Raw genomic sequence first — 24980 nt, 5'->3', positions numbered from 1 at the left:
GTAGGATGTGTTCCTTCTATTTTAGTATTTTAAAATACTAGTAAAAAAATATAATAAAAGGAGAGGTAATCACTTATCGCTCCAGAAGATATAGACACCAGTTCAACTGGAAACACGTTTTAATTCAAAAAGTAATCTGACAGATAGCTTTTTGTATAAAAAAAAAATGTTCCGGTTTAACTGGTGTCTATATCTTCTGGAGAGGTAAGTAATTACATCTCTTTTTATATTTTTTTTATTTATATTTTAAAAAACTAATATGGAACACACATTGGGCTCCTCCATTCTACCCATTACCAGTCAGACCTCCTTTGGAGGTAATTGCTGTGCAGTTTTTCTGGAAAGTCTATCATACTACAGGAGAGCGACCGTCCGGTATCCAGCAGGACCTGGAGTGCCGAGCAGGGATGGTTAATTCCCTGCAGGCCTATATGGTGGTTGCAGGAACTACAGTATCTAGCTGTATAATTGTATCCTCCCTATACCTAACGATACTGCAACGCTGGGCTCCCGGTCTCTCCCTACTTCTCTCCTTACTTCTGTCCTAGGTATTCTTGGCCTCTATAAGAATCACCAAAGAAAATACCCTATATGCTAAAAGGAAGATTCCTTTTGTTCCTGGTAATTAAAGAAAAACCTTGTTCTCTCAGGATACCAACTGCAGCCACATGGTTTCCTGAATATACAGACCCCAGAGTTTTTCTCTATGCTGTCCCTAGATGGGCAATTTGGATTGTAATCGTGAAACACAATCAGTAAACCCATTGATTGTGTTTCTTCATGGTTTGTTTGTGACAGGTAGGTTAAATGTCCAACTTGTTTGAACTAAATAATGGACCTGGAGATCAGCACATAGGTCCTGGTTTATAGGGGAAGGTCACAGAGAAATGAAACCGTGACAGGGATCCATCCAAGCAGCTTTCTTTTTCTGCAGTTTGTCCTAGTTTCTAATAGCTGTAGGAGCTGCCCCCATTTCCTTTGCCCTTATTTTTCCATGAGAAGGTGTAAATGTAATTGTGACTCTCTAAACCTTTTATAATACATTGTCCTTTTCGTTGCTTATTATCCTCTTTCTGGAAACCAATAGGCCAGTGGAAGTATGGCAATAAAAGCCTGTAACAAACATTTAAATCTAAAAAGAGGTAGAATATTTTGTTTTTGTGAAGAACGGCTTTGTTAATATACATTTTTATTGTGCTACTGAGATGCCCTGGGTGCTAAAAGTGGTGCTTGGTTCACTTTAACACAGCTGTTGGTATGAACATAAATTATATAAGAAATTAGCTACTCTGCTGGATTATTGGCTTTATGGATGCCAGTTCCTTTTTTGCTCATCCAAATCTCAGGTCGCTACTCAATTCACTACTCATTTGCTTTCATTCTGGGGGCAACGCCAGCACATATCCACAGCACTATAGTGACAAAAAAGGGCACTAAGAAATCTAAAACATCTGCTTATGCAGCATTTTATACAGTCAGTAAGATCAGTGAGATCCTAACTTTTCTGACTTGCAAATGCAATGCAAATTATATGTAGCTTGTTACTGAGCCAATCCAAATCGACAAAGTGTTTTTGATTAGCCCAGTTCCGAGCTCCTTGCCATTTGCCCCAAATTTGAATGCAAGTCAGTAAGAATCACATCAGTTAGTTATAAATGAGAATAAGCCCCATCTCACTAGAGGGGAATATTGCATGGAGCTAGAAGTAGTTACTTGAAATAAGGTGGGCTGTGACAAAGAATATTAGCATCTATGTATTTTCTATAGTCTAGCTGGCTCCCAGCCTGGTTATCGGAGGCAGACATCATTCCAAGGACAGGTAAACTGCAATGAGAACAAGATGCATAATGCGCTAGACAGATGAATCACTTCTGTGATATAGGTGTGCCTTAAAACTGCAAGATGAATTATTAATCTTTCGAACACTGTAAAGAAATAAAGATAAAATGATTTTGGTTACAGCATGCATTTGCATGGAGTTCAAAGTATGTGTGGACAATGTGCATAAAGCGTATTATATTCTGTGTGTAGTGTGCGCATGTGTGTGTGCATGGGTTTTACACATTGGGCCTGATTCACAAAGCGGTGCTAACTCTTAGCACGGCCGTTTTCGCGCAAATTTTCGCATTGCGCGCGATCGCGAATTTTCACGTGAAATGATAAAGTTTTTGCGCGCAAACGTGAATTTTCGCGCAAAATCGAATTCGTTTTTGCGCAAAAATTCGCGTTTGCGCGCGAAAACGTTATCATTTCGCACGAAAATTCGTGATCGCGCGCAATGTGAAAATTCGCGTGAAAACGGCCGTGCTGAGAGTTAGCACCGCTTTGTGAATCAGGCCCATTGTGTTTATGTGGGTACATGGTTTGTCAACTGTATGTAAATGATGCTTGATGTATGTGTGGTAGGGAATAACTACAACCATTTACATTTTATGAACTATAACCTTACTGCATTGCAGAAAACATTCCCATTAAATGAAAAGTTAAATAGCAAAGGAGTGAAATGAATCAAACACACACACACACACACACACACACGCGCGCACACGCACACACGCAAACGCGCACACGTACACACGTTAGAAGTAAGCACTCCATGAGCATGCTTCCTCTGCCTGCATCATGTCTGATGAGAATTTATTCAAACAACATAAGTTGCATAGCAAAATAAAAGGTTTTCAATAAAAACTATTCACAATAACATCCAGTCCTTGTCCATATAACAGTCATATAAAAGTGCAAATACAAAAGCATTTCTTGCTGAACAGGTAAAGATGCATTAACTTTGCTGCCTGATCTTTATAACTGCATAGATTCACTGTGACACATGGTTCCAGCATGGCTGACAGCAGGTAGTCCCTAAACACACATGTGGCTGCACACTAGCTCAAATACATTTACAATAAACACATTATTCCTACAGATCTGTGAGTTATAAGGCTTCATGTGAACAGAACACACACATTACATACTACATTACATACTGGCTGTGAGGCCTGATTTTCTCTTCTTCTGCAAATCACTAACATGGCTGAGTGGCTAGTTGCCTAACATATTACGCTTATAGCACTGAAATGGCTGAATGGCTAGCTGCCTAATATAGAACACATACAGCGCTGCTCAGTTTACCCATAGCAAATATCTGCATCACATACTCTTAACATGTTCATAAATTGTTCATATAACATACATTAACTGTCTATCAGTCACTGATTCATTTTGAGCCTAATGTACCTCTCGGTTTACAAGCCCTACTCCATAGAGCCAAATTAATCCATGCCATGCACTGATGAGGATCAAACAATCCGAAACAGTCTGTATGCATGTTGGATTATTATGGCTCTGTACAATTTAACAAGCTGACACATCATTGCATTCCAGCGGTTCTGGAGGTGTGTTTAGCTTCTAAGGGTACAATGGTTAATTTGCATATATTCAGCAGTGGTGCTCTGAGAGACATCTCGAGCTCACTCCAACCTGAATTATCACAAATTCTTTCTGTTTTAGGAAAGCAAATTTTTGTTTTTCTTAACATTTTAGTAAGGGGGCTTTTAGGACCATTGTAGTCCCTTACACACTCCAATGAGTTCTGGGTCACCATGAGCTTGCTGGTTAGTCTGTACCATTTTGAGCTTAATACATAGATAAAATACCTTAAAAAGGGAGTTAGAAATAAGCACTCCAAGAGCATGCTTCCTCTGCCTGCATCATGTCTGATGAGAATGAGGTAGCCAGGCCAAGAGCCACCCCTTAGGTACTTTCCTCAGGTCAAACTAGTTGCTAAACATAAACAGACTCAGGCAATAGATAGCCCAAATCCTGATCCTGTATTTCAGCCTGTTATTTACATAGATATTTCAAAGAATAGGATTATTTTCCAATAGCTAATTGGGAAATTACTGCTTAACAGATTTTACTACACAAAAATCAGTCTATTACACTCTCCCCCGCAAAATTAGATGGCGTCCCGAAATCTACACATCTATTAACCTGAAAATTTCTCAACCCCAGTGTGATGATCTCAGCTGCCTGTGCAGGCAGGCAGCCTTTTGATCACTGTTCAGGTCTGCATTCTGCAGGTCTCTGGAAGAGAGACCTTTTGTCAGTTGTGCAGCTTGCTGCTGAGGAATTTGCATATGTTTGTCAAGCAGATTGCCTAGCCACATCCCCTGTGGGCTTGCTTTATAAAGAGCTATGTTTCCCACAGTAAGTTGCTGGTCATAAGAGTTAGATCCTGTGTGACACTCCCCGGGAGTGTCAGTCTTGCTCTTTGTTGAAGATTAGCCTAGAGTAATCCCTGGAAACTGCACTGGGCATGTTTCCTTAGTACAGTTAGGATTGCTTATCTGTTTTGTTTGTCTGTTGCGATTGTCCTGTCCCAGCGGTGGTCGACAGGAAATTGTTCTGTGTGTCTGGGTGCTAACCGGAACAGCGATTGTTACTGGTAGCCCCTTCTGATCTGTTTCCCTGGATCGCACTGGCATCCTGCGCCAGTGCTGTGGATCCTTCTGTTCTGCTACTCTGTACCTGGATCGCACTAGCATCCTGCGCTAGTGCTGTGGATCCTTCTGTTCTGCTACTCTGTACCTGGATCGCACTAGCATCCTGTGCTAGTGCTGTGGATCCTTCTGTTCTGCTACTCTGTACCTGGATTGCACTAGCATCCTGCGCTAGTGCTGTGGATCCTTCTGTTCTGCTACTCTGTACCTGGATTGCACTAGCATCCTGCGCTAGTGTTGTGGATCCTTCTGTTCTGTCTTCCTGGATCGCACTAGCCGCTTTGCGCTAGTACTGTGGATCCTTCTGTTCTGTCTACCTGGATCGCTCTAGCATCCTGCGCTAGTGCTGTGGATCCTTCTGTTCTGCTACTCTGTACCTGGATCGCACTAGCATCCTGCGCTAGTGCTGTGGATCCTCTCTCTCGCTTGCTCCTGTTTTCGTGTGTCTGTCTTGTCCGCTACGAACGCTTGCTGGAGGCTCGGTGAGGTAACCGTTAAGCAAGCGCTCGCGTCCTCTGTTTCATGTTTGTTTGTCGGTGGTTAGTTAGGCGTGCTTGTCTCTATTGTGCTTATTACGTGGAGACCGCGCATGAATGCGTGCACTGTTGCGAATGAGTGCGGTGTTCGCCTTCAGTTAGCGTTTGTTATTTTCCTTATCTCCTCATTGTATGATTTGCTGTGCCTTTGCTACTCTCGTGCTCTGCCTTGCTGTAACCCTGTGTCACGTCTGGCGATCGCACCTCTCGCGATCGCGTTCCTACTTCATATTTGCTGTGGTGTGTGCACCGTCGCGGGTTGGTGACTAGTTTGGTGCACACACATACAATCTGTCTCTGTGCTCATTCTCAATTGCCTCTCTTGCGATTGCGTTCAGTCCCTTCATGCAATTCCTGTCTGGCGTGTGTGGTAGAGCAGAGGAGCTGTTCCTCTGCACTCCACAGCTCCCCCTGTCGACAGGAATTTCCCTCTACAGGTGCATTGCACCTTCTGCTGGGTTTCTGCAAATTATAAGTTTGTGGAGGATTTCCGTAGTGTCAGCGCACACGTCTTGTGCGCTGATCACGGAGAGAATTCCACAATCGTTACACCCAGGCATTCTGGTAACTTATCTGCACTATACAGTGATCAATTTGGTTAGCTATAGCAGCAGTATGTAACTACTCCTCATACATTATTCTAGAACTCTTCTTTAGGTTCTGAAATCTCTAATTATGCTTCATAGCTAAAACAGTAGAACTTCTAGCATGCCTGTAGGAATGATGGTTGGTAGATCTGAAATGGATTTGTCTACATTGTTATTAGTTCAACCCCTGTAACTGGCATGGAATAATACTGATAAAGCTTTTCATTGGCATTCACTACATTATAGCATGTGGACGTTCCAAGTTGGTCATAAGTAAAGACTTTAGGAGCTCGCCTTTCTCTTCTGGGCAAGTTATGGACTTGGTTGTGCTCTTCAACTGAATTTGGACATTGGGATACTAGAACATCATCCTGCATCTCAACTGATAGTTCATCCTCCCTTGGATTTTCTTCTTGCACAACAGTCTCTTGTAGTATCTCAGACTCACTTGTATTGGTCATAGGTGCTTATTCATCCAGTTCAGTGTTTAGTGCAGATGTCTCTTGCTCACTATCCACTTGTGCATTAGTAGTTTCACTAATTATATCATCACTAAATTCTTGAGGCTGCATTACTGGATGGTTATAGTACACATATTCTTCTTCCTCATCTTCTTCTTGATTTGTATCTTTGTGTTCTAGCTCTCTCTTTCTTTCCTTCTGTTTAACTGGTGGTTTTGGTTGAACTTCCAGTGGTAAATAATCACATGGTAAGAAGAGATTGCGATGCATGATCCTTGATCTTCTTCTACCCTGCTCAGGTATGATTTCATAGACTGGGAGATCTTTTCCAACTTGAATATTCTCTTCCCAGTGACTATGGAGCTTTCCAGTACCTCCTCTAGGCGTCAGGATTTTGACGATGACACGGTCACCTGGACACAATACTGAGCTTCTTATTCTTCCAACATAATGTTTTTTACTTCTCTCTGTTGACTTTTTCATATTCTCTTGCACTATTTCATATGCATTCTGCATTTCTTGTTTCCATTTTTCCATGTATGCTCGATGATCAGGTTTTCCTTTCTCTGAGGTAAGTCCAAACAAGAGGTCACTAGGTAATCTTGGAGATCTTCCAAAAAGGAGTTAAAAGGGGGAAAAGCCTGTTACTTCACATTGTGTGCAATTATATGCATAGACAATCTTATTCAAAGAGTCTTTCCAATTTGTCTTCTGTGTCTCAGTAAGAGTCCTAAGCATCTGTAACAATGTTCTGTTAAACCGTTCCACTTGTCCATTTCCTTGGGGGTGATACGGTGTTGTCCTTGATCCTAGTACACCACAGTTCTTTTTCAACTGAGCAAAAAGCTGAATTTCAAATTCACCGCCTTGATCATGATGCATTTGCAGGGGCATGCCATACTTTAGGGCATAATCATTGAAGACTCGATCAGCAACTGTTTTAGCAGACTTTGAGGTGGTGGCATAAGCTTGAGCAAAACGAGTAAAGTGATCACACACACACACACACACGCCTACACACATACGCCTACACACATACGCCTACACACATACGCCTACACACATACGCCTACACACACGCCTACACACATACGCCTACACACACACGCCTACACACACGCCTACACACACGCCTACACACACCTTGAAAATGGACAAATCAATTTAAACCTGGGTCGGACTTAATGGGTCCATTTTCAAGCTGCATATATTTGCATAAAAATGTACATAATCCTGCTTGAACTCAGAAATGTTTGCATCTTATTGATCATCCCTAGTAGGAAACTTGGAAATTTGCTTATGGGGGGGGGGGGGGGGGGAGGGGGGGGGGAAGGTGCACATTTTTGCATCTCTGCCCTGTGTGCTAGAATAGATGACCTTGTCTTGCCCCTGGTCCTAGATAGCTGTTCATTGATTCATTTTACTCCTGTGCTATTCAACCTTTCATTTAATGGGAATATTCTCTGGAATGCAGTAAGATTATAATTCAGAAAATGTAAGTCATTGTAGTTAAAGGCTTTGACTGTAAATCTGCATACATGTGGATATTTAAGTAATATTTTAGGTTTCAAATTTCTCAATTTCATTATATAGTTATACACTGCTGCCAGCTCTGACACAATACATTTTACAGAGTCACTAGAAACCAAAGGGTATGTTTTGTTGATATTAAAATGAGCTATTTATTTTGTAGATTGTTCGTCAGTCTGATGAGATCAGAAAACTTGGGTAAAATTTCTGTTTCACCATTTGCCATTCAAGTGTTCAGTTTACTACTAACACAGAACAATAGGATGAGTGATTTAGCCATGGAAATTACTTAACCATACCTAGCAAATTATTTCTTGACAGCGTTAAAAAGTACTAATGATAGTAAATTACAGTCCCATTATCTCAGCATCCCAGATGGAGAACTTTGGCAAGTCTACTGCAGTATAAAACGTAAATACAATTACGATGTAAATGATAAAATTGCCTCTAATCAGTAATGCAACTTAAATATAATATTAAGCATGTAGAGATGTCTCTGGCATGTTGTTAAGCTGCCAATTTCCTGGTATAAGTACACGTATGCCCCAGGTACCCACCCTCTCCCTGATGCCCTGCTGTATCCGTGTTCTCCCTGTACAATTTCCTCCTCCCTTCCTTCAAAGTGTCACCTATTAGCATGTATGCCCACATCCTATATCGCCCCCAGCCTAGCATGTGTAACCCCACCCCTTTGCTCAGCGTTAACATATGCAACCATTATAGACAAGAGTATGAAAAACATATATTATTGTCTTCTGATAAATATATGGTGTCGGCAACAAAACTCAAAAACATCCGGGATTGGACTTTTTTGCTATTGTATCAAAACTTTGCAAACATTTGGAGAATGAAAAGACTAGCTGCTGTAGATTTGAAAATTAGATGTTCTGTTTATACTTGATACAGGATTTAGCTGCTCAAACAGTTCATTTTCTCATTTGGTGCATTATGAAACCAAAATTGTCAAATGCTTTCAATGGTTAAAGGGCTGGACCCCACTGGAAGACCACTTTAACCCTTTCTTTTACTTTGGAGCCATGCGATTGTAATAGTTGCAGAATGCAGTTTGGAATTCTGGCAAATTAAGCAAAGCCTTCCCCCAAATAGATGTAGTCTGTATGGCAGCATTTTTGAATTAAAACTTATAGTACATTAATGGTGCTTTCACAGATCTGCCTTGTTTAGGTGATGCCTTTAATGACTAACTGTACAGGATTGCTTTGCAACCTTTTAAAACTTGAAGTTTCTTCTTCAGACCTGATACAGAACTGGATCAGAATGTACAAAAGTAATGCAGCATAAAGAGGCTTCTATATGATTTTGTAGGCTTATTCAGCAATCTGATAACCTGTCTTTCAGTCAACAGTGTAACCGGTTTTAATAAAGACTCCCTGCTATTCATCCTAGTGAGTCTTCAATAGAGGTAGGAAAACCTCTTTTCCATTATGTTCTAAATTCTACCACTTGGGCGCCTCCCCACAACCCCTATCCAATACTCCTACCTAGTCATGCTCGAATGTAATCAAATTCAATTCGAGTACATTCGAATTCGGGTCCGGGTCAAATTCGGATTCGGCCGTGATCACGACCATAGAATTAGATTGTAATTCGAGTCGTGATCGGTAATTGAATTCAGATAATAGTCGTGATCACGAATTCGGATGGCCTTAAAGCATTTTTTAAAGGAAAATCACAATTAAATAGGTGTAATTTAAAAAAAAAAATTGATGGAAAACTTTTTTTCTTGTTTATTCTTCTTCACCGTCTTCACCTTCTTCTTTTTCTTCTCTCCATATTTTTCTTCACTGTCTTCTTTTTCTTTTTTACCATCTTCTTTCTCATCACCATCATCATCTTCATCTTCTTCATCTTCTTCTTCACTGGCACCTGGTTCTTCTTCTTCTTCTGGGTCATCTTCACTTGGTTTTTCATCTTGTTCTTCACCTGGTTCTTCCTCATCTTCTTCTTCATCATCATCATCATCATCTGGTTCTTCTTCTTCATCATCATCTGGTTCTTCTTCTTCTTCATCATCATCTGGTTCTTCTTCACCTGGTTCTTCTTCTTCTTCTTCACCTTGGTCGTCTTCTTCACCTGGTTCTTCTTCCTCACCTGGTTGTTCTTCTTCCTCACCTGGTTGTTCTTCTTCCTCACCTGGTTCTACTTCTTAACTTGGTTCTTCTTCTTCACCTGGTTCTTCTTCTTCTTTTTCTTCACCTGGTTCTTCTTCTTCATCTTCTTCACCTGGTTCTTTTTCTTCACCTGTTTTTTCTTCTTCCCCTGGATCATCTTCTTGTTCTTCTTGTTCTTCACCTGGTTAATTTTCTTCTTCTTCACCTGGTGGTTCTTCTTCTTCTTCTTCACCACCATCTTTTTTGTGTGTGTGTGTGTGTGTTCATATTCTTCCTTTTGTACCCAACTGAATGGTTTTTCCCCTTACAGAACTCCACTGTTGTAAAATGTTTTCTTTAACAGCATAGCTAAATTTGTGGCGTAATAGTTAGTGGCGCATGGCAGTAGTGCATAATTCTGTGGACCCCGGCGGTGGGAACACAGACAGCAGGAGGTTAAATGCAGGAGGAGGAGTGACGTGTGGCAGCAGGCAATGTAACAGGCCATGCACCTAGCGTTGGTACCACGGCTGTAATAATAAACACCATACAGCAGGAGGTTCCGGACAGCAGTCGTGAAGCCCACATTGTGTCCAATACACAACTGGGACAGCACAGTTTTCAAACCAGACACCTCAGAATTTTTTTTTTTTTGACCAAAACATTTTGTATTGTAGTGGCGCATGGCAGCAACATAATTCTGTGCTATGCAGCTTTGAATTAGGCAAGTCATATTTGTCTACAAGTGTGTTTGGTTGGCCCAGTTTCAAGGTGCATACGGTCTTGATTGGCCCAGTTTCGACCTGCATACAATCTTGAATTATTTGCATCTTGGTGACTGGTAACTAGAGCTGTAGGGGTCTTGTTCACAGGTTTGATCTCTCTATGCTCATTACCAGCTCCCCATTCAGTTGCTAGTTTGAATTAATCTAGAGCCCCTTTCACACAATATTTTTTCCTCCGTGCTGAATATGTTTAGTACCTTAGAAAGTTAGTGCACTGCAGTAACTGAGCTGATATAAGCAGTGACGAATAATGGGGCTTGATAAATCCAAGGTTAGAAGAATGAATCACACATGACATATCAAATCTGGTGCCGCTTATGCACTGATTATTGCGTTCTTCATTTTAGTGTATCAGCACCTTTGTGTCTAAACCGAAAGATGAATACTTTTTTTTTTTTTACTTTTGACATTGAGCTTCATCACATTTTTATTGGGATTTGATGACAGGTTTGGAAACCGCATTGTAGTTGACATAATGCAGACAATTCTGGGAAGCCTCGGATTCTTCTCCAGTGTCACGGTGTCCTTTGCTGGGCTGTGACTGCACAGGATAAACATGTGTCAGATAATTGACTGACTATATGTCCAAGCAAGAATTGCATTGTAAATATGTGTCTCGCAAAACTAAAGCTCAGGGGAAAAATAAATCAATGGCGCAGCAATTCTGATGAGAAAGAAATACCACCCCATTGATCTAAGCTGTGTGCGGATAAGCTACTTGATGGGATTAAGTGAGTAATCAGAGTCATCAGGCTACTCTTTATTCTCTTTTTTTTTTTTTTTTCCCTGCACCATTTATTTTGCTTTTGGAATGAATAGTTCCTTGAATAAAGTTGTTGGTGATTTTAATTTGAGATAGATAAGTATTGTAAAAGGGTAATCACACGTTTTAATAGAAACCTAATAGGATGGCACCAGGAAATGCATTGGTTGACTTTGTGCTTTGAGAGTCCAGGACATCTTTGGCTAAATTGATGGAATTATGGAGAAGAAGAAATTTTATGGTTTTTTTTCAGGAGCTCCGTGGTGCAATCAGGTCCTAAAATTGTAGTAATGATTGGTTTTACGTGGCCAATCAGCAGTGTTTTAACCATCTCACTGCCGTGCACATGCACTGCACAAAAGATAAAAACGGCACTTAAAAGCTTGTTTTAATGAATTCATAGCTGTTCACTCTCTGTAGATGTTCTCTATGTAGCAACAAATGCCACCTGATCAAGACACAGTTTTTCGTTTACTAGCATATAGCAAGCACAGTTCCTTCCTAGTGTCGGTAACCAAAAGAGAGAAAAATTAGTGGCAAAGTAGTTGCTTTGGGGGACCTTGCCCTGTAGATTTGATTCCCACTATTCCCTCTATTTCCACTTAAATCCTCAAGAAGGTACATTTAAAAGCACCACGTGGTAATTTGGGCAGGATAGTATTATATGGGGAATTTTACTGATATTCTACTATTGCCTGTAATCGACTGCAGACTTTTCGTAATATTACCGATATTCTATCACTGTATCTTTTCCTATCCTCCCACTAATCTCCTGCCAATCTATTCTTAACACTAACCTACTCCCTTACAACATCTATCATTAACCTCCACACACTTATGCCTATTGCTTATACCATTGCTATCCAGTGGTGCTTACAGCACACACTCACGCGACCCAGGGTTTGGCAATGTAGTAGCTGAACTGCACTGCCACTACCTTAAGTCACCACTGATTTGCAGGAATTTGGCTACACAGACAGTCTGAGGTGTTACTGCCACTAACCACTGCTGCTACCTTGAATTTGGCAACAAAGTAGTCAAACTCTACCACATGCTAACCGCTGCTTCCCAGAGTTGGGCTATACTATAGCCAAACTCTGACACCTCTGCCGCAGAAGTTATCGTTGTAGCCACTAATTCAAATATTTAACATTGGCATCTGTGGTGGCGCCAAATTTCTCCGATGCGCATCACACCCAAATTAACTGTTCCGTCATCAAGGTGCTTCAGTTTTCTTCTTGTGTTGAAATGTTAGTTATCCCTCTAAACTTGGGCCTAAAGTTTTGGAAGGACTTAACCTTTTAAGCTCTTCTTTTTTTCTCTTTGCTAATGATGTATGCAATTTTGCATACTGTCAATATTCACCCTTCGGAAAATTGTTGCAATTTAAAATCTGAATGAATTCAATTCAGAATAAACTGTGCTGATATTTATATTTCCTGAGAGAAAGCTCTGAAGAAAAGTTAATTGAATATGGGTTATGGTGTGGTGAGTGAGGAGATGGTGTGGCTGCCTATCCTTCCAAAACCAAAAGTCCGGCCAAACACTGGGGCTCATGTAAGATCATCATATTTTATGATTCACAACCCACCAACAGGTTTTCTCTTTACAGTCTTCTAGAACAGGGGATTCACTGTCTGGGAATTAAAATAATTAAAACATTTGTACTAGACTTTTAATAGTGTTAACTTCATGGGAAAGACTATTTAGGGATGTAAAAATGTTTTTACTACCTCATCATGTTTGTTAAATTTGGATCTTGGAGCAGGCCAATGAGGATGCGCTCCTTGCACTTAATGTCCCCCATAGCACTTGCCTGTAATTTCCAGTGAGGGCTGTTTCACACACCTTTAACCACTTTACCCCCGCCCGTACGGATTTCTCCGTCCCTTTTTCCATCCTTTAACCCCCAGGGACAGAGAAATCGGTACTTTCCGTGCTCCCGCTCGTAAACACGCCGCCCGCCGCTAGTAAACACGCCGCTGCCCGCTCGCCCGGAGATCAATGAACGGGAAAATCCATTCACGTTCGTTAATCTAAGCCCCGCAATGATCCGCTGCTCTCCGATGATCAGCGCGATCATTGTGAAAAGATACACACTTTCCCAGCCTCCAAGTACTTCCTGCAAGCTTCCGGAAAGACTGTGGCCATCTTGTGGCCAAATAGTAAAACTACACCCTACACATTTTTCACATACAAATAAATTACTTTTACATAAAAAATTAACTCATTACCTCCCACACTCCTAAATTTTTGTTTTTTTTGTAATTAAAAAAAAAATTAAAAAATGTACAATAAAAAAAATACATAAATAGTTACCTTAGGGACTGAACTTTTTAAATATTTATGTCAGGAGGGTACAACACTGTTACTTTATAAACTATGGGCTTGTAATTAGGGATGGACACAAAACTGAAAAAAATGCACCTTTATTTCCAAATAAAATATTGGCGCTAAACATTGTGATAGGGACATAATTTAAACAGTTTTATAACCGGGACAAAAGGGCAAATACATTTCATGGGTTTTAATTACAGTAGCATGCATTATTTAAAAACTATAATGGCCGAAAACTGAAAAATAATTAATTTTTTCCCACATTTTTCCTATTTTCCCATTAAAACACATTTAGAATAAAATAATTCTTGGCATAATGTCCCACCTAAAGAAAGCCTTATTGGTGGCGGAAAAAACAAGATATAGTTCATTTCATTGCGATAAGTAATAATAAAGTTATAGACGAATGAGTGGAAGGAGCGCTGAAAGGTGAAAATTGCTCTGGTGGTCAGGGGGTAAAAGCCCTCAGTGGTGAAGTGGTTAAGCATTGCCAGGCTTTTAAAAAGTGCATTGGCAATAAAATGTTATGGGCTTTTTTCACACCAGAAAAAAGTGCTGCATGTAGCATTGTTACAGCGATTGTGATTCTGTTAAAAGAATAGAAAATAAAAATCCCTGTGAAAATTGCTATGAAAAGTCCCGGTGTAAATGCAATAGTGGTTTTGATAAGCGATTTTCAGAGTTAAACAGTTCTTTTTTCCAGGTAAAAGTGGCATGCCTCTTTTATACTTCAATCAGTTTAAATGTGAATTTAAAAAGAATAATCATTTAACCTAAAGGTGGCCACACACCATACAATTAACCTCTTGAGGACCATGGGCTTTACCCAAAAGGCCACTGCAGCTTTAAGGCCAAGCTGCAGGGCCACACAACACAGCACACCAGTGATTCCTCCCCCCTTTTCTCCCCACCAACAGAGGGTGGGGTCTGATCGCCCCCCCCCCCCCCCCCCCAGTGTTTTTTTTTTTTTTTTTTTTTTTGTGTGTGTAAATATTTGTTGTATTTTTTAATAAATCTGCCTATTTTTTGCTGTATTTCTTTTCCCTACCTCCCTCCCACCCCACAGCCAGCCAATAATGGCGATCGGATGCCAGCCGTGTCACACGACTGTCCCCAGTACAGCACTGCTGCGGATCTGTGTTGTACAATGTAATTAGACGGCGAATCCGCCGTCTAACAGTCTCCCGAGCGGCAATGGCCGCTCGGAGACTGAAGGCTCCGCTCCGCCCACTAACAGGAGATGCGTGTGCAGCGTGCGCGCAATCTCCTGCACTGTGAGCCCCAAGGACTTTATGTCGATCGGCGTTAGGTGGTCCTGGGGCTGCCACCGCAGCCACGCCCATCGGCAAGCAGTTAAAAGATCACATTTTTCACCAATTTGATAATTTAGATAGTTTGTCCCAAAAAATCGAGAGCTTTTCTTTTTTTTTGATCGATAAATCCAATCAAAGTTTTTTTTTTCGATTTTTGGAGATTGGACATGTTGGAAATTTCAGACCAGCTTTATCAAGAATTGTATGGTGTGTGATGGATTGTCAATTACTTGATGTACAGTTCCAATCAATTTTCTCTGAGCTTTCAATTATTTTATTTATGATTGGGGAAAAATTGAAAATAGGTATGTAGTACATTGGTCAGATTTTTTAACTGTTACAATCAGTCCGAAAAATTGATTGCTTTTCTTGAAATGAACAGATATTTAAAAAATTGTATGGTGTGTGGCAACCTTATGACTTTTTAATTATTAAGTAACTTGTTACCATAGGTGGATCACAGTGCTTGTTCTGAAAATGATTTTATGCTTGTTCTCTATCAACAGGGAATACCAACAGCATATTTGCCTTGGATTATTTCAGTGGTGCCTTAACGCTCAATGGACAACTAGACAGAGAAAACCCTCTCTACATATCGGGATTCATTCTTACAGTGAAGGTAAAAGAACTGTGATGTAATCATATAACACAGGGATATTACTGACAACGAAGGAAGGAAAAACCTAACTGCTTCATTAGGGATTCTTCAGGAATGTCCTTATTATTGATTCTAAGAATCTTTGAAATGAACTGAATTTTGACATATCAATACCAGTGTATAATTCAATCCACTTGACACTTGCCCCACTTATGTCACAAACCAGCTGCTATGGATTCTTATTACCTGGCTGCAATACCTCTGCTTTGTGTCTTGAATTTCCCAATAGAATGTATCTCTATTGTAAATGATTTTCAGGTTTTGCTACATAGATCAGCTAAAACCTTGGCTTCCTCTGACCTTCCTGTAGGTCAGCACTGGTGTAGTTTTATCCCAGAATACATCCAACAAAATACTGTATATTCTGATTGGGCACAGTCCAGGTATCAATGTCTGTTCTGTTACACAAATGACATGTAGCATATTTGTCATTGCAGTTTTACATGTTCCAAGGGTGTTGGTTCAGCTTACACTTTTTGGGTGGTAAGGGGTGGGGGGAGGAGCTATGCTATGGTGGTGGTGTTGGGGTGGAATAAGATGGAGGCATTTATTTTAGTTTATGGCAGGAGGGGAATGCTTTGGGAGGGGGGAGGAGGCGGGGCAATTAGAACCTGGGGCAAATGCATGTGGAATCGAGGGAGTAAAAGCCTCGTGACATTTTAATTTTTGGGCACCATGGTCTGTAGTTATGCCCCTGGAAACATCTGGCGAGAAGTATGAAAAAAGAATAGGGAGGATAAGAAAAAGGAAAATTTACAAAATGAACAAAGCAAAGTGTAGGGAACCAAAAGAGAAGTAGAAGCACAGGGCAGCTTTATCCTTGCCCTGAACTAACCTTGCAGCGCTGGATCCCTGATTCAAATTCCAGCCAGTGCACTACCTGCACAGAATTTGTATGTTCTCCCTGTGTCTGCTTGGGTTTCTTCTGGCCACTCCAGTTTCCTCCCACATTCCAAAAAACATACAGATAAGTTAGTAGGCTTCCCTCTAAAATTGGCCCTAGAAGGACAGTGGACTATTATGGTAGAGAGATTAGATTGTGAGCTCCTCTGAGGGTTAGTGACATGACTTTATACTCTGTAAAGGGTTGTAGAAGATGCCAGTGCTATATAAATACAAAATAATAATTGTATCAGTGTCACAGCTTTAGTGCTGTCCCGTAAAAGATACAATACAATAATAAAAAAAATGTGAGAGGTGTACTCACTTTTGTGAGATACTGTGACAGATGTGTTTAAGTTCATGGAAAAGTTGGAGACCACAGAAACAGAGGATCAGTCGAATTTGCAGTGTATTCCTTATGTTTAAGTGCCTGTGTATATGTTTTTATCTTTTAAGACTGAATGGTATGAAATGTTAATTCTACTATGAATAATGGCTTTTGCACTGTTGAATATTATTATTCAGATAGGAGTGCACGGTATTCAGATGAGTTTGTGAATGTAAAATGTACAGTGTGTTTTGAGTCCTTTATGTAACTTTATGCTTTAGGAAGAAGTAGCTTGTATTCAGTCAGATTGCTAGAGAAAGTAGGACATTCTGAGTGAGCAGTGAAGCATGAATACACTCTATCACTGGTCCCCCTGCACTGTGATGACCATTCCAGCTCTGCTTTCTATCCATTCGATGGTTTTTAATTAAAATCAATAGGAGCTTGCTCTGTTTGTAGGAAACCGTCTGCGCTGTGCTGTGTATTGGCACGATGGAGCTAGCTACAAATCAGCAGCTGCTTAGCAGTCCCATTGATTGGGCAGGTCCCGGGCTGTGCCAAAGGTGTAGAGATCATTTTTCAGTTCTAGAAGGGGCACCAGTCTTGTAGGCCCGGAAAGTGACACATAATTACAGCACTTGACCTCTGATAAGATTCGTTCAATACCCCATTATCATCATAGTGGTACTTGAAGTGCCCAGGTCTTTCATTTTCTCTCTTTAATTAGAACGAGGAACTCTGAGGAAGTGCATCACCTTGCATGGCACAGAACATGTACCATTGTGAAAGAAAGCAACAAGAGCATCCTATTAGACTCATCCTTATGAGGTTGTGTCTGTCACTGACAAGGTCCTGTCTACACAAAGACCAGTTTGTCAATTCAGCACTAGCAGCAGTGCCTGTGCCTGCTCGCTGCTATTTCTACATGTAAGGGGTAATGGACATGTACAGAAGACCTTTTATAAGCTCCAACATTCGATCATGCCCATATATTTTCTCATACAAATTTCATGTACGTATGGATGTTGTTTTGACAGGAAGCACGACTACAGGAAACAAATGATATCCTATACAATAAAACCTAACTGTCCCTGCGTCATCCACTTTCCCTGTCTGTCGATCCGTCCCAAGCTTTTTTGTACTACGCATGTGCGCAGTACAGAAAGCCGTTGGGATGGGAGGTGAGGCCAGGGAGCAGGGCAGCTGTGCGCGCGGCGGGCGGGTGCACGTGCATGGCGGGAGCATGGCAGGAGTGCGGGGAGCACGGTTAAATCACTACCTAGAGCTTTTTAAACGGGCTTAGGTAGCCTAGTAGCACATAAAGCCAGCCTTGTCTGTAATATTGTTACAGACCTGAGTAAAGCAGTAAAATTGGACGCATGCGGCAAGTGGACTAATTGGGCGCTGAAATTTACGTCAATGTATTTTATCTGTATTTGGGCGCTGGGGCGGAAATTTGTGAGCCTGGTAAACAGCGGGCACCCAAATGCTGATATTTCTGTAGGAGCCTATGGTGACACTGAAGAATTTTGGCAGGTAGTGTGCAGGCTAGGTTTAGGCATTGGGCAGGTAGTGTGTGTGTGTGGCGTGGGTTGGGTTAGGCACTATGCAGGTAGTGTGTGCAGGTGGGGGATAGGGTTAGGCATCATGCAGGTAGTGTGTGGTTGGGGGGGTTAGGATTAGACAGGTAGTGTGTGCAGGGGGGGTGGTTTAGGCATTGGGCAGGTAGTGTGTGTTAGGGTTTGGTGCCGTGCAGTTAGTGCGTGAAAGGGGGATTAAAAGGAAATCTAAACTGAGGATATGGATTTTTCCTTTTAAAATAATACCAGTTGCCTGACTCTCCTGCTAATCTTGTGTCTCTAATACTTTCATCCACAGCCCCTCAACAAGCATGCAGATCGGGTGCTCTGACTGAAGTCAGACTGGATTAGCTGCATGCTTGTTTCAGGTGTGTGTCATTGTTGCAGCAAAGAGATCAGCAGGACTACCAGGCAACTGGTATTGTTTAAAAGGAAACATCCATATCCCTCTCAGTTTAGGTTCCCTTTAAGGTTCGGCATTAGGCAGGTAGTGTATGCAGTGTGTGTGTGTGTGTGTGGGAGGGGGGGGGGGGGGGTAGGGTTAAGAGTCATGCAGGTTGTGTGTGCGGGAGGGGGGTTAAGGTTAGACATTGGGTTAGAAGGTTCTGTATGAGAGTATAGTTTGGTTTAGCCACAGTAAAATATCAATATTTAATACTTATATTTTACACTTTGATAGTTAAATATTGGTAACAAATGCCGATATTTTAGGAGGAAATTAAGTCAAGTGGGACAAAAAGAAGCTGTCAATGGGACTTCTTGTTTGCGGCTCCCATCACCATCTATATGTATCTCGCTTTACTTATCTGGCAATGATGTGGATGATGACAATAGTACAGATATCCCATGAGAATTCTTGCACAGCTGCTTTCTTGATCTTCTGTGTGAAGAAATGACAAACTGTGTCCTGTAATGATACACATGTGATGTTTCATTCACTCTATTCAGCTGGTGTTAAGGGGTCAGCCCACCCACAACTGATATAATCTGTGCCTCGGAGCTCCTAATTACACCCCTTCATTGTAATTACAAAGTGCTCTTCCCAAAATGTAAATTCTTTTTTTTCATTATAAAAAAGTCTGCTTCAATTCTGATGCCACGTCTGCTCTAGAAAAGAGCCGGTGATTTCATAATAGGATGGTACGGCAGGGAATCCTATGAGATAGTTTAAGGTGGCCATAAATCATTCAATTTTTTATCTTTTTAATAAGATTTTTATCTATTAGATAATTTTATCAAACCTACCATATACCATTCAATTTTCAAAGCAACACTTTACTGAAAAAAACTGATTAAGCGATAGTTTTTTTTTGATCAAAGAAAATATTATTTTAAATGTCTTCTCTATTCAATAGTTTTGGTTGAATAAACAGGAAAATTGAACTATTTGATTGTACCGCGTATGGGCACCTTTATGTTCACACATGCAAAGGTTCCCATATAGGACTCAACCCTAGGCGTATGTATTCCAAACTTCTTTTATTTCATGAATAGCGGGGATACACCATAACAAACCAGCACAATGTTTCGGGCCTGTTGCCCTTTGTCAAGTGCTCAGGCTTCTGGTGCAAAACTACAACATACTGTATAAAGACAACACTTAACACACCACACCCAAACAATTGGGAGGTGGGCACAAGCTTAAACAAATATTAACCCTTACGAGAGTAAAGGGCAACAATACTCGATTAGAGGAAGCCTCTGAGACCTCATTCAGGCCACCAGGTGACTGAGTTCCCAATCGCTCTTTCTACCAGGCCTTCCGTCTCAACAAAGTGTTCCTATGGGGTCTCTCCTCCTGAAACAGCCCTACTTCGAGGATCTGCCCCCTAAGTTGGCTAAAATGATGTTTACATTCCACAAAGTGACAAGCCAAAGACACCTTAACCACTTTAGGATCCTTGGTACGCATATCCACGCCCCTTTAAACTACACGTGCGGATCAGGGGGGTAGATATGCGTACTGCTGCCTTACCGTCGCGTTCCCGATCCCTGCGCTGTTTACCGTCGATCCACCGTCGCTGCCCCCTCCATCTGTGATCAGGATGTGAGAATCTTTTGATTTTCAATCCCGATCACCATTCCCGTGTCTTCGGAGAGCTTGTTAATGTCGCATAAGCTCTCAGACCCAACACTTACGTGTTGGGCTGTGTTCTATTAATAGAAACACGGTCTCAATAGCACCATCTTGTGGCCAAAAAGTATAATACACCTATTTATGCCACTATACTGTTTTCCATAGAAAGTTTTTAATTTATTTTATTTTATTACTTTTAACCCCTTCCATCCCTGCCCCACAGTTACAGAAATAAAATACTTGTTAAAAAATTTTTTTTAAAAATTACATCATTCAACTTTTTTTTACATGAATAGTTACCTTAGGGACTTTTCTAATACGGATATCATGAGAGTATATTTTTTCAAAAACAGTTCTTGTAATAAGTGAAAAAGTATTAAAAATCCCTAAATGGAAAGATGCTCCTTCATTTCCAGTTAAAATATTATCACCATACATTGTACTAGGGACACAATTTAAACGTTGTAATAAACCAGACAAATGGGCAAATAAAATGTGTGGGTTTTATGTACCAAAGCACGTTATTTAAAAACTATAATGGCTGAAAACTAAGAAATAATAATTTTTTTTATTTTTTTCCTTATTATTCCCTTTACAATGCATATAAAATAAAATAATTCAGAGCAAAAACTACTACCCAAAGAAAGCATAATTTGTGGCGAAAAAAACAATATATAGATCATTTCAGTGTGATAAGTAACAATAAAGTTATCGCTGAATGAATGGGAGGAGCGCTGAAATGTGTAAGTTGTTTTGGTTTTTAAGGGAAAAACCTGTGATCCTGAAGTGGTTAATATTCACGCACACATGAATTCACACACATAATGTTATTGCACTCTTATTAAACAATCACAAACTAATCTAACATGATTGTTTGAATTAATTACATAGAATTGTAGGGCTGAACATGATGAATCAATTGCATTATGAATAACATCACTTACAATAACCGAGTAACCAAGCAGCTCGGGGTGACTAAAAGTATAGTGGACTAAAAGAGACCAAAAAGCCCTCTTACTAAAAAAGCAACGCTTAGTGTGGTTTGCCTTTTTAAAACAAGAAGGTATTTGCAGTAATTCAGCTTTAAGTGAACATCTGTGGTTGCCCACAATGCACCACTACTGAGTATGCAAAATTATCTCTTTATGCACCTGAAGCCAGGCTTATGCTACATACACACGGGGGACAATTGTCCCCCATTGCATGCGTGCACGTGAACAGGGAGCGACAGCTCCCTGCCAGCGACAGCTGTCCACACGTCTCGCCAGAAAGGCAGAGACGCGGTGGAAGCTGTTTGTGAATGGAGCATCCCCCAGCCGGATGCTCCATTCACTTGTGTAGGTCTCCTGTCGCTAGCCCGCGTACTCACGCGGGACTAGCGACAGTTCCGGCGACAGCTGTAGCCGGCGATTGAACATGTCAATCGGCTGGCGACAGCTCCAACGGGCGACGGTTCGGGGCGCGCGCGTTATACACACGGGCGACCTGTCGCCGCAACACGCGCGTGCCACGTGGTTGCGGCGACGGCCGTACCCCGTGTGTATGGGCCTTTACTCCCAGAACCGCTGGTGTATACCAAGCCTAAAGCTTCAAATTTTAGAACCACACCAACCCCACATGCAGACAGCCTGTTTCTGACTTTTGGTCCTCTGATTTAAGAAGGCAAACCTCACTAAGCATTATATTTTCCTATGCTGTATTAAGACAATTTGTTGTTGATGAAAGGGATGCAAACTTTTCTGGCTTTTATAGGATACCCGAGACGTAATAGCCTTCTGATGCAATGATGGCCATAGGCATCTATGGGCAGGAGTCGTCATGCTTATCGCCTCTCCGTTTTTTTTTTGTTTTTTTTTTGCTGTCTCCCTCAGTTTGTCTATAAAACCCTCCATTAGTGCACGTGATTTGGGCCAAGTCGCGAACTACTGCATATGTGCTGGCCTGGCGGAGCACCTCCTTTATCACGCTCACATGGTGGGAATGCTCTGTGCATGTGCACTACATTAAGTCTGGTAGCAGCGCATGAGCAGAACACTCCTGGCTATAAACGTGTGAACCAGGAGGCACACTGCGGGGCCAGCATGCGTGCATTACTGTGCGACTTGGACCATCTCGTGCACTCACAGGGCCTTTTTCAGACCAACAGAGGGAGACGGCAAGTAATGGGAGGTGCAGTAATCATGAAGACTCCTGCCCACAGATGCCTGTAGCCACCATTTCATCAGGACATTACACCTCGGGTATCCTTTAAGCCTATTTCATGCAAATTGTATGCAGCTTAGAATTGGCTAATCAAATGCACTTCCTGTCTATTTCAATTGGTCAATTTCCAAGCAATGTGCATTATATTTGCAAGAAATCTTGATTTATTTGCATCTTACTGATACTTTACTTGTTATGCAGTTTGGGCCTGTCTTCTGGAGACCTAGGAAGAGAGGTAAAACATTACAATCTCTAACAGGTTTTTATTGTTGTCTTTGGTCCTGTTGCAGTGGTTACCTCTCAACAATAATTGCTAAACACAAATATACCTGTACTGTAGAATTCTGTAAATAATATATAGAGTTATCATATTCTGACAAAAACATGAATCTAAATATGCTTTGTTTCCTAAGGCGACAGAACAGCTGGATGATCGAACTCTTTCTGATGCTACGGTGAAAACCACATTCAACATTCTAGTGATTGATATCAATGACAATGCCCCACAGTTTAATAGCTCTGAGTACACAGTTAGCATACCAGAACTGGCCCAGCTGGGCTTTGCGTTGCCTCTGTATATCGAAGTACAAGATAAAGATGAGGTAAGGAGTGTTACATTTGTTTTTTTGTTTTTTTACACACAGTGGATTCCGTGTAAACTTGCACTCGCATATATTAAAAAAGGATGGCTATAGAAAAAAAGCAGGCTAGTTGGAAGGCAAAAAAAAAATAAAAATAAATAAATTAGAACATTTATGGCTGATCCGTACATTCATGATACATTGTTGCATTTTGCTCAGCAATATTATGTAATGAAATGCTACCATATACTAACATCCAATCAAATTTTTGCGGCTGACACTTGGTATCAAGATGTATGTTTTGGTTATGAGTTCAGCTACATTGTAGCAGTCCTCGCATAGTAGTAGGTATGACATGACAAGATAAAGAACTCAGCTGTAGGTTAGCCAAGCCCCAAAGAGGTAGCAGGAAGTAAGGCTGATCTTAGGCAGAGTAGAGGGAAAACTTAGTGTTAGGCATCAGGGAAGAGAGTTTTGGTGGTGTTCACTTGCAAATCGTAAAATGCAATTGCTTAATGATTGCAATTGTGCAAAAGGATTTCCTATCACTTTTGAAGGTATGTGCATTTTTGCATATCAAAGTGATATCGCTTTGCAGCACAATTGCAATCTTAAACAAATTGCAATGCTGGCAATCGACAAGCATGTTTCAAATGCTGCAAATGTGAACCAGGTGTGACTAATGCTAACCTCTCCAACTCTAACCTACCTACACATAACTCTTATCTCACTTCATAGTCACACCTAATACTAACCCCCACCACCTATACTTAACACTAACAACCCCACTACCACCATCACATATGCCTGACACTAAACTCCCTCATACCTATGCCTAACACTACCCTGCCCTATACCTACGCCTAACACTAACCATCCTCATACCTTCACCTGACACTATCATCCCTCCTTACCTATATCTAACACTGTAATTCCCCCTTTTCTACACCTTAGACTAACCTCCTCCATATCTATTTCTAACACTATCCCACAACCTATGCCTAACAAAAGCACCCTTCCTACATGTACCTAACACTACCAGGACCCCCTCCCTCCCCCCTCCCAACACTTAACCAGAGCAGTACACTGCACTCCTTTCCTTTTTTTGGTGGGGGTTTGTCATTTAATACCCAGCACTAGCTGTCAAATTCCCTCGGTACGCCACTGGCATTAGGTCTCCACTACGGTCCTCCACCCAACTAACAGGAGCCATTTTATTTTAATTTTAAGTACATTAAAAGCCTTCCATATGTTTAAGCAGGAGAATGTGTGGAGTCTTTTTGTTTGGTTGAAATGACATACCGTATTGCCTATCCAAAGGTCAGATTTAGCATGTGTGATTGTTTTTCAATGTCCTCTTCATTGGTGTAACTATAAACCAGTGGAAAAATCTAATTTAGAAAAATGGGATAAATTACATGTGCAAAACTTCTTGTGATGATCATTTTCTGCATTTGATGGTAAATGTTGGTATTCTTTGTGTTTGCTATCAGTGAGGGCAATTCAAACTAATGACAAATACAATATCGGATGTCAATGTTTCCATATTTTTGTGCCTGTTTTCTGCACAAAACAGCATCAAACTAGCTAATACAAATCATAAAACATAATGATGATTAAGCTTTCAAATAGAGTATATGCAATTGTATTGTATGTAATAGCTAAAAACTGAATGTCAACTTTGACAAAATAGTAGATGTGCAACATACACATTCATAATTTATTTTATGTATTTATTTATTTATATAGC

At 40.9% G+C, this 24980-nt stretch overlaps 2 protein-coding genes across 8 annotated transcripts in view; both read left to right on the top strand.

Annotated features, from left to right (window-relative positions):
* The window catches only part of CDH23 (cadherin related 23), a 1682716-nt gene that overhangs the window by 723497 nt on the left and 934239 nt on the right, over positions 1-24980 (top strand). For all 7 annotated transcript variants that reach the window (XM_068258239.1, XM_068258233.1, XM_068258238.1 and 4 more), the window contains exons 10-11: positions 15429-15541; positions 23063-23251. In XM_068258239.1, coding sequence (XP_068114340.1) covers positions 15429-15541; positions 23063-23251 — 302 coding nt within the window. The remainder of the gene's footprint in view (positions 1-15428; positions 15542-23062; positions 23252-24980) is intronic.
* On the top strand, positions 9449-9919 carry LOC137536165 (uncharacterized; the record flags this gene model as incomplete). Its single annotated transcript, XM_068258252.1, is given in 1 exon segment — positions 9449-9919. A coding segment is annotated over 1 exon segment (471 nt), but the record flags the coding sequence as incomplete, so codon positions are not given.

The sequence above is a fragment of the Hyperolius riggenbachi genome, chromosome 10 (genome assembly GCF_040937935.1).
Source record: "Hyperolius riggenbachi isolate aHypRig1 chromosome 10, aHypRig1.pri, whole genome shotgun sequence".
NCBI lineage: Eukaryota > Metazoa > Chordata > Amphibia > Anura > Hyperoliidae > Hyperolius > Hyperolius riggenbachi.
Note: the sequence above shows the minus strand (reverse complement) of the source record. Positions and strands in the feature narration are given on the sequence as shown.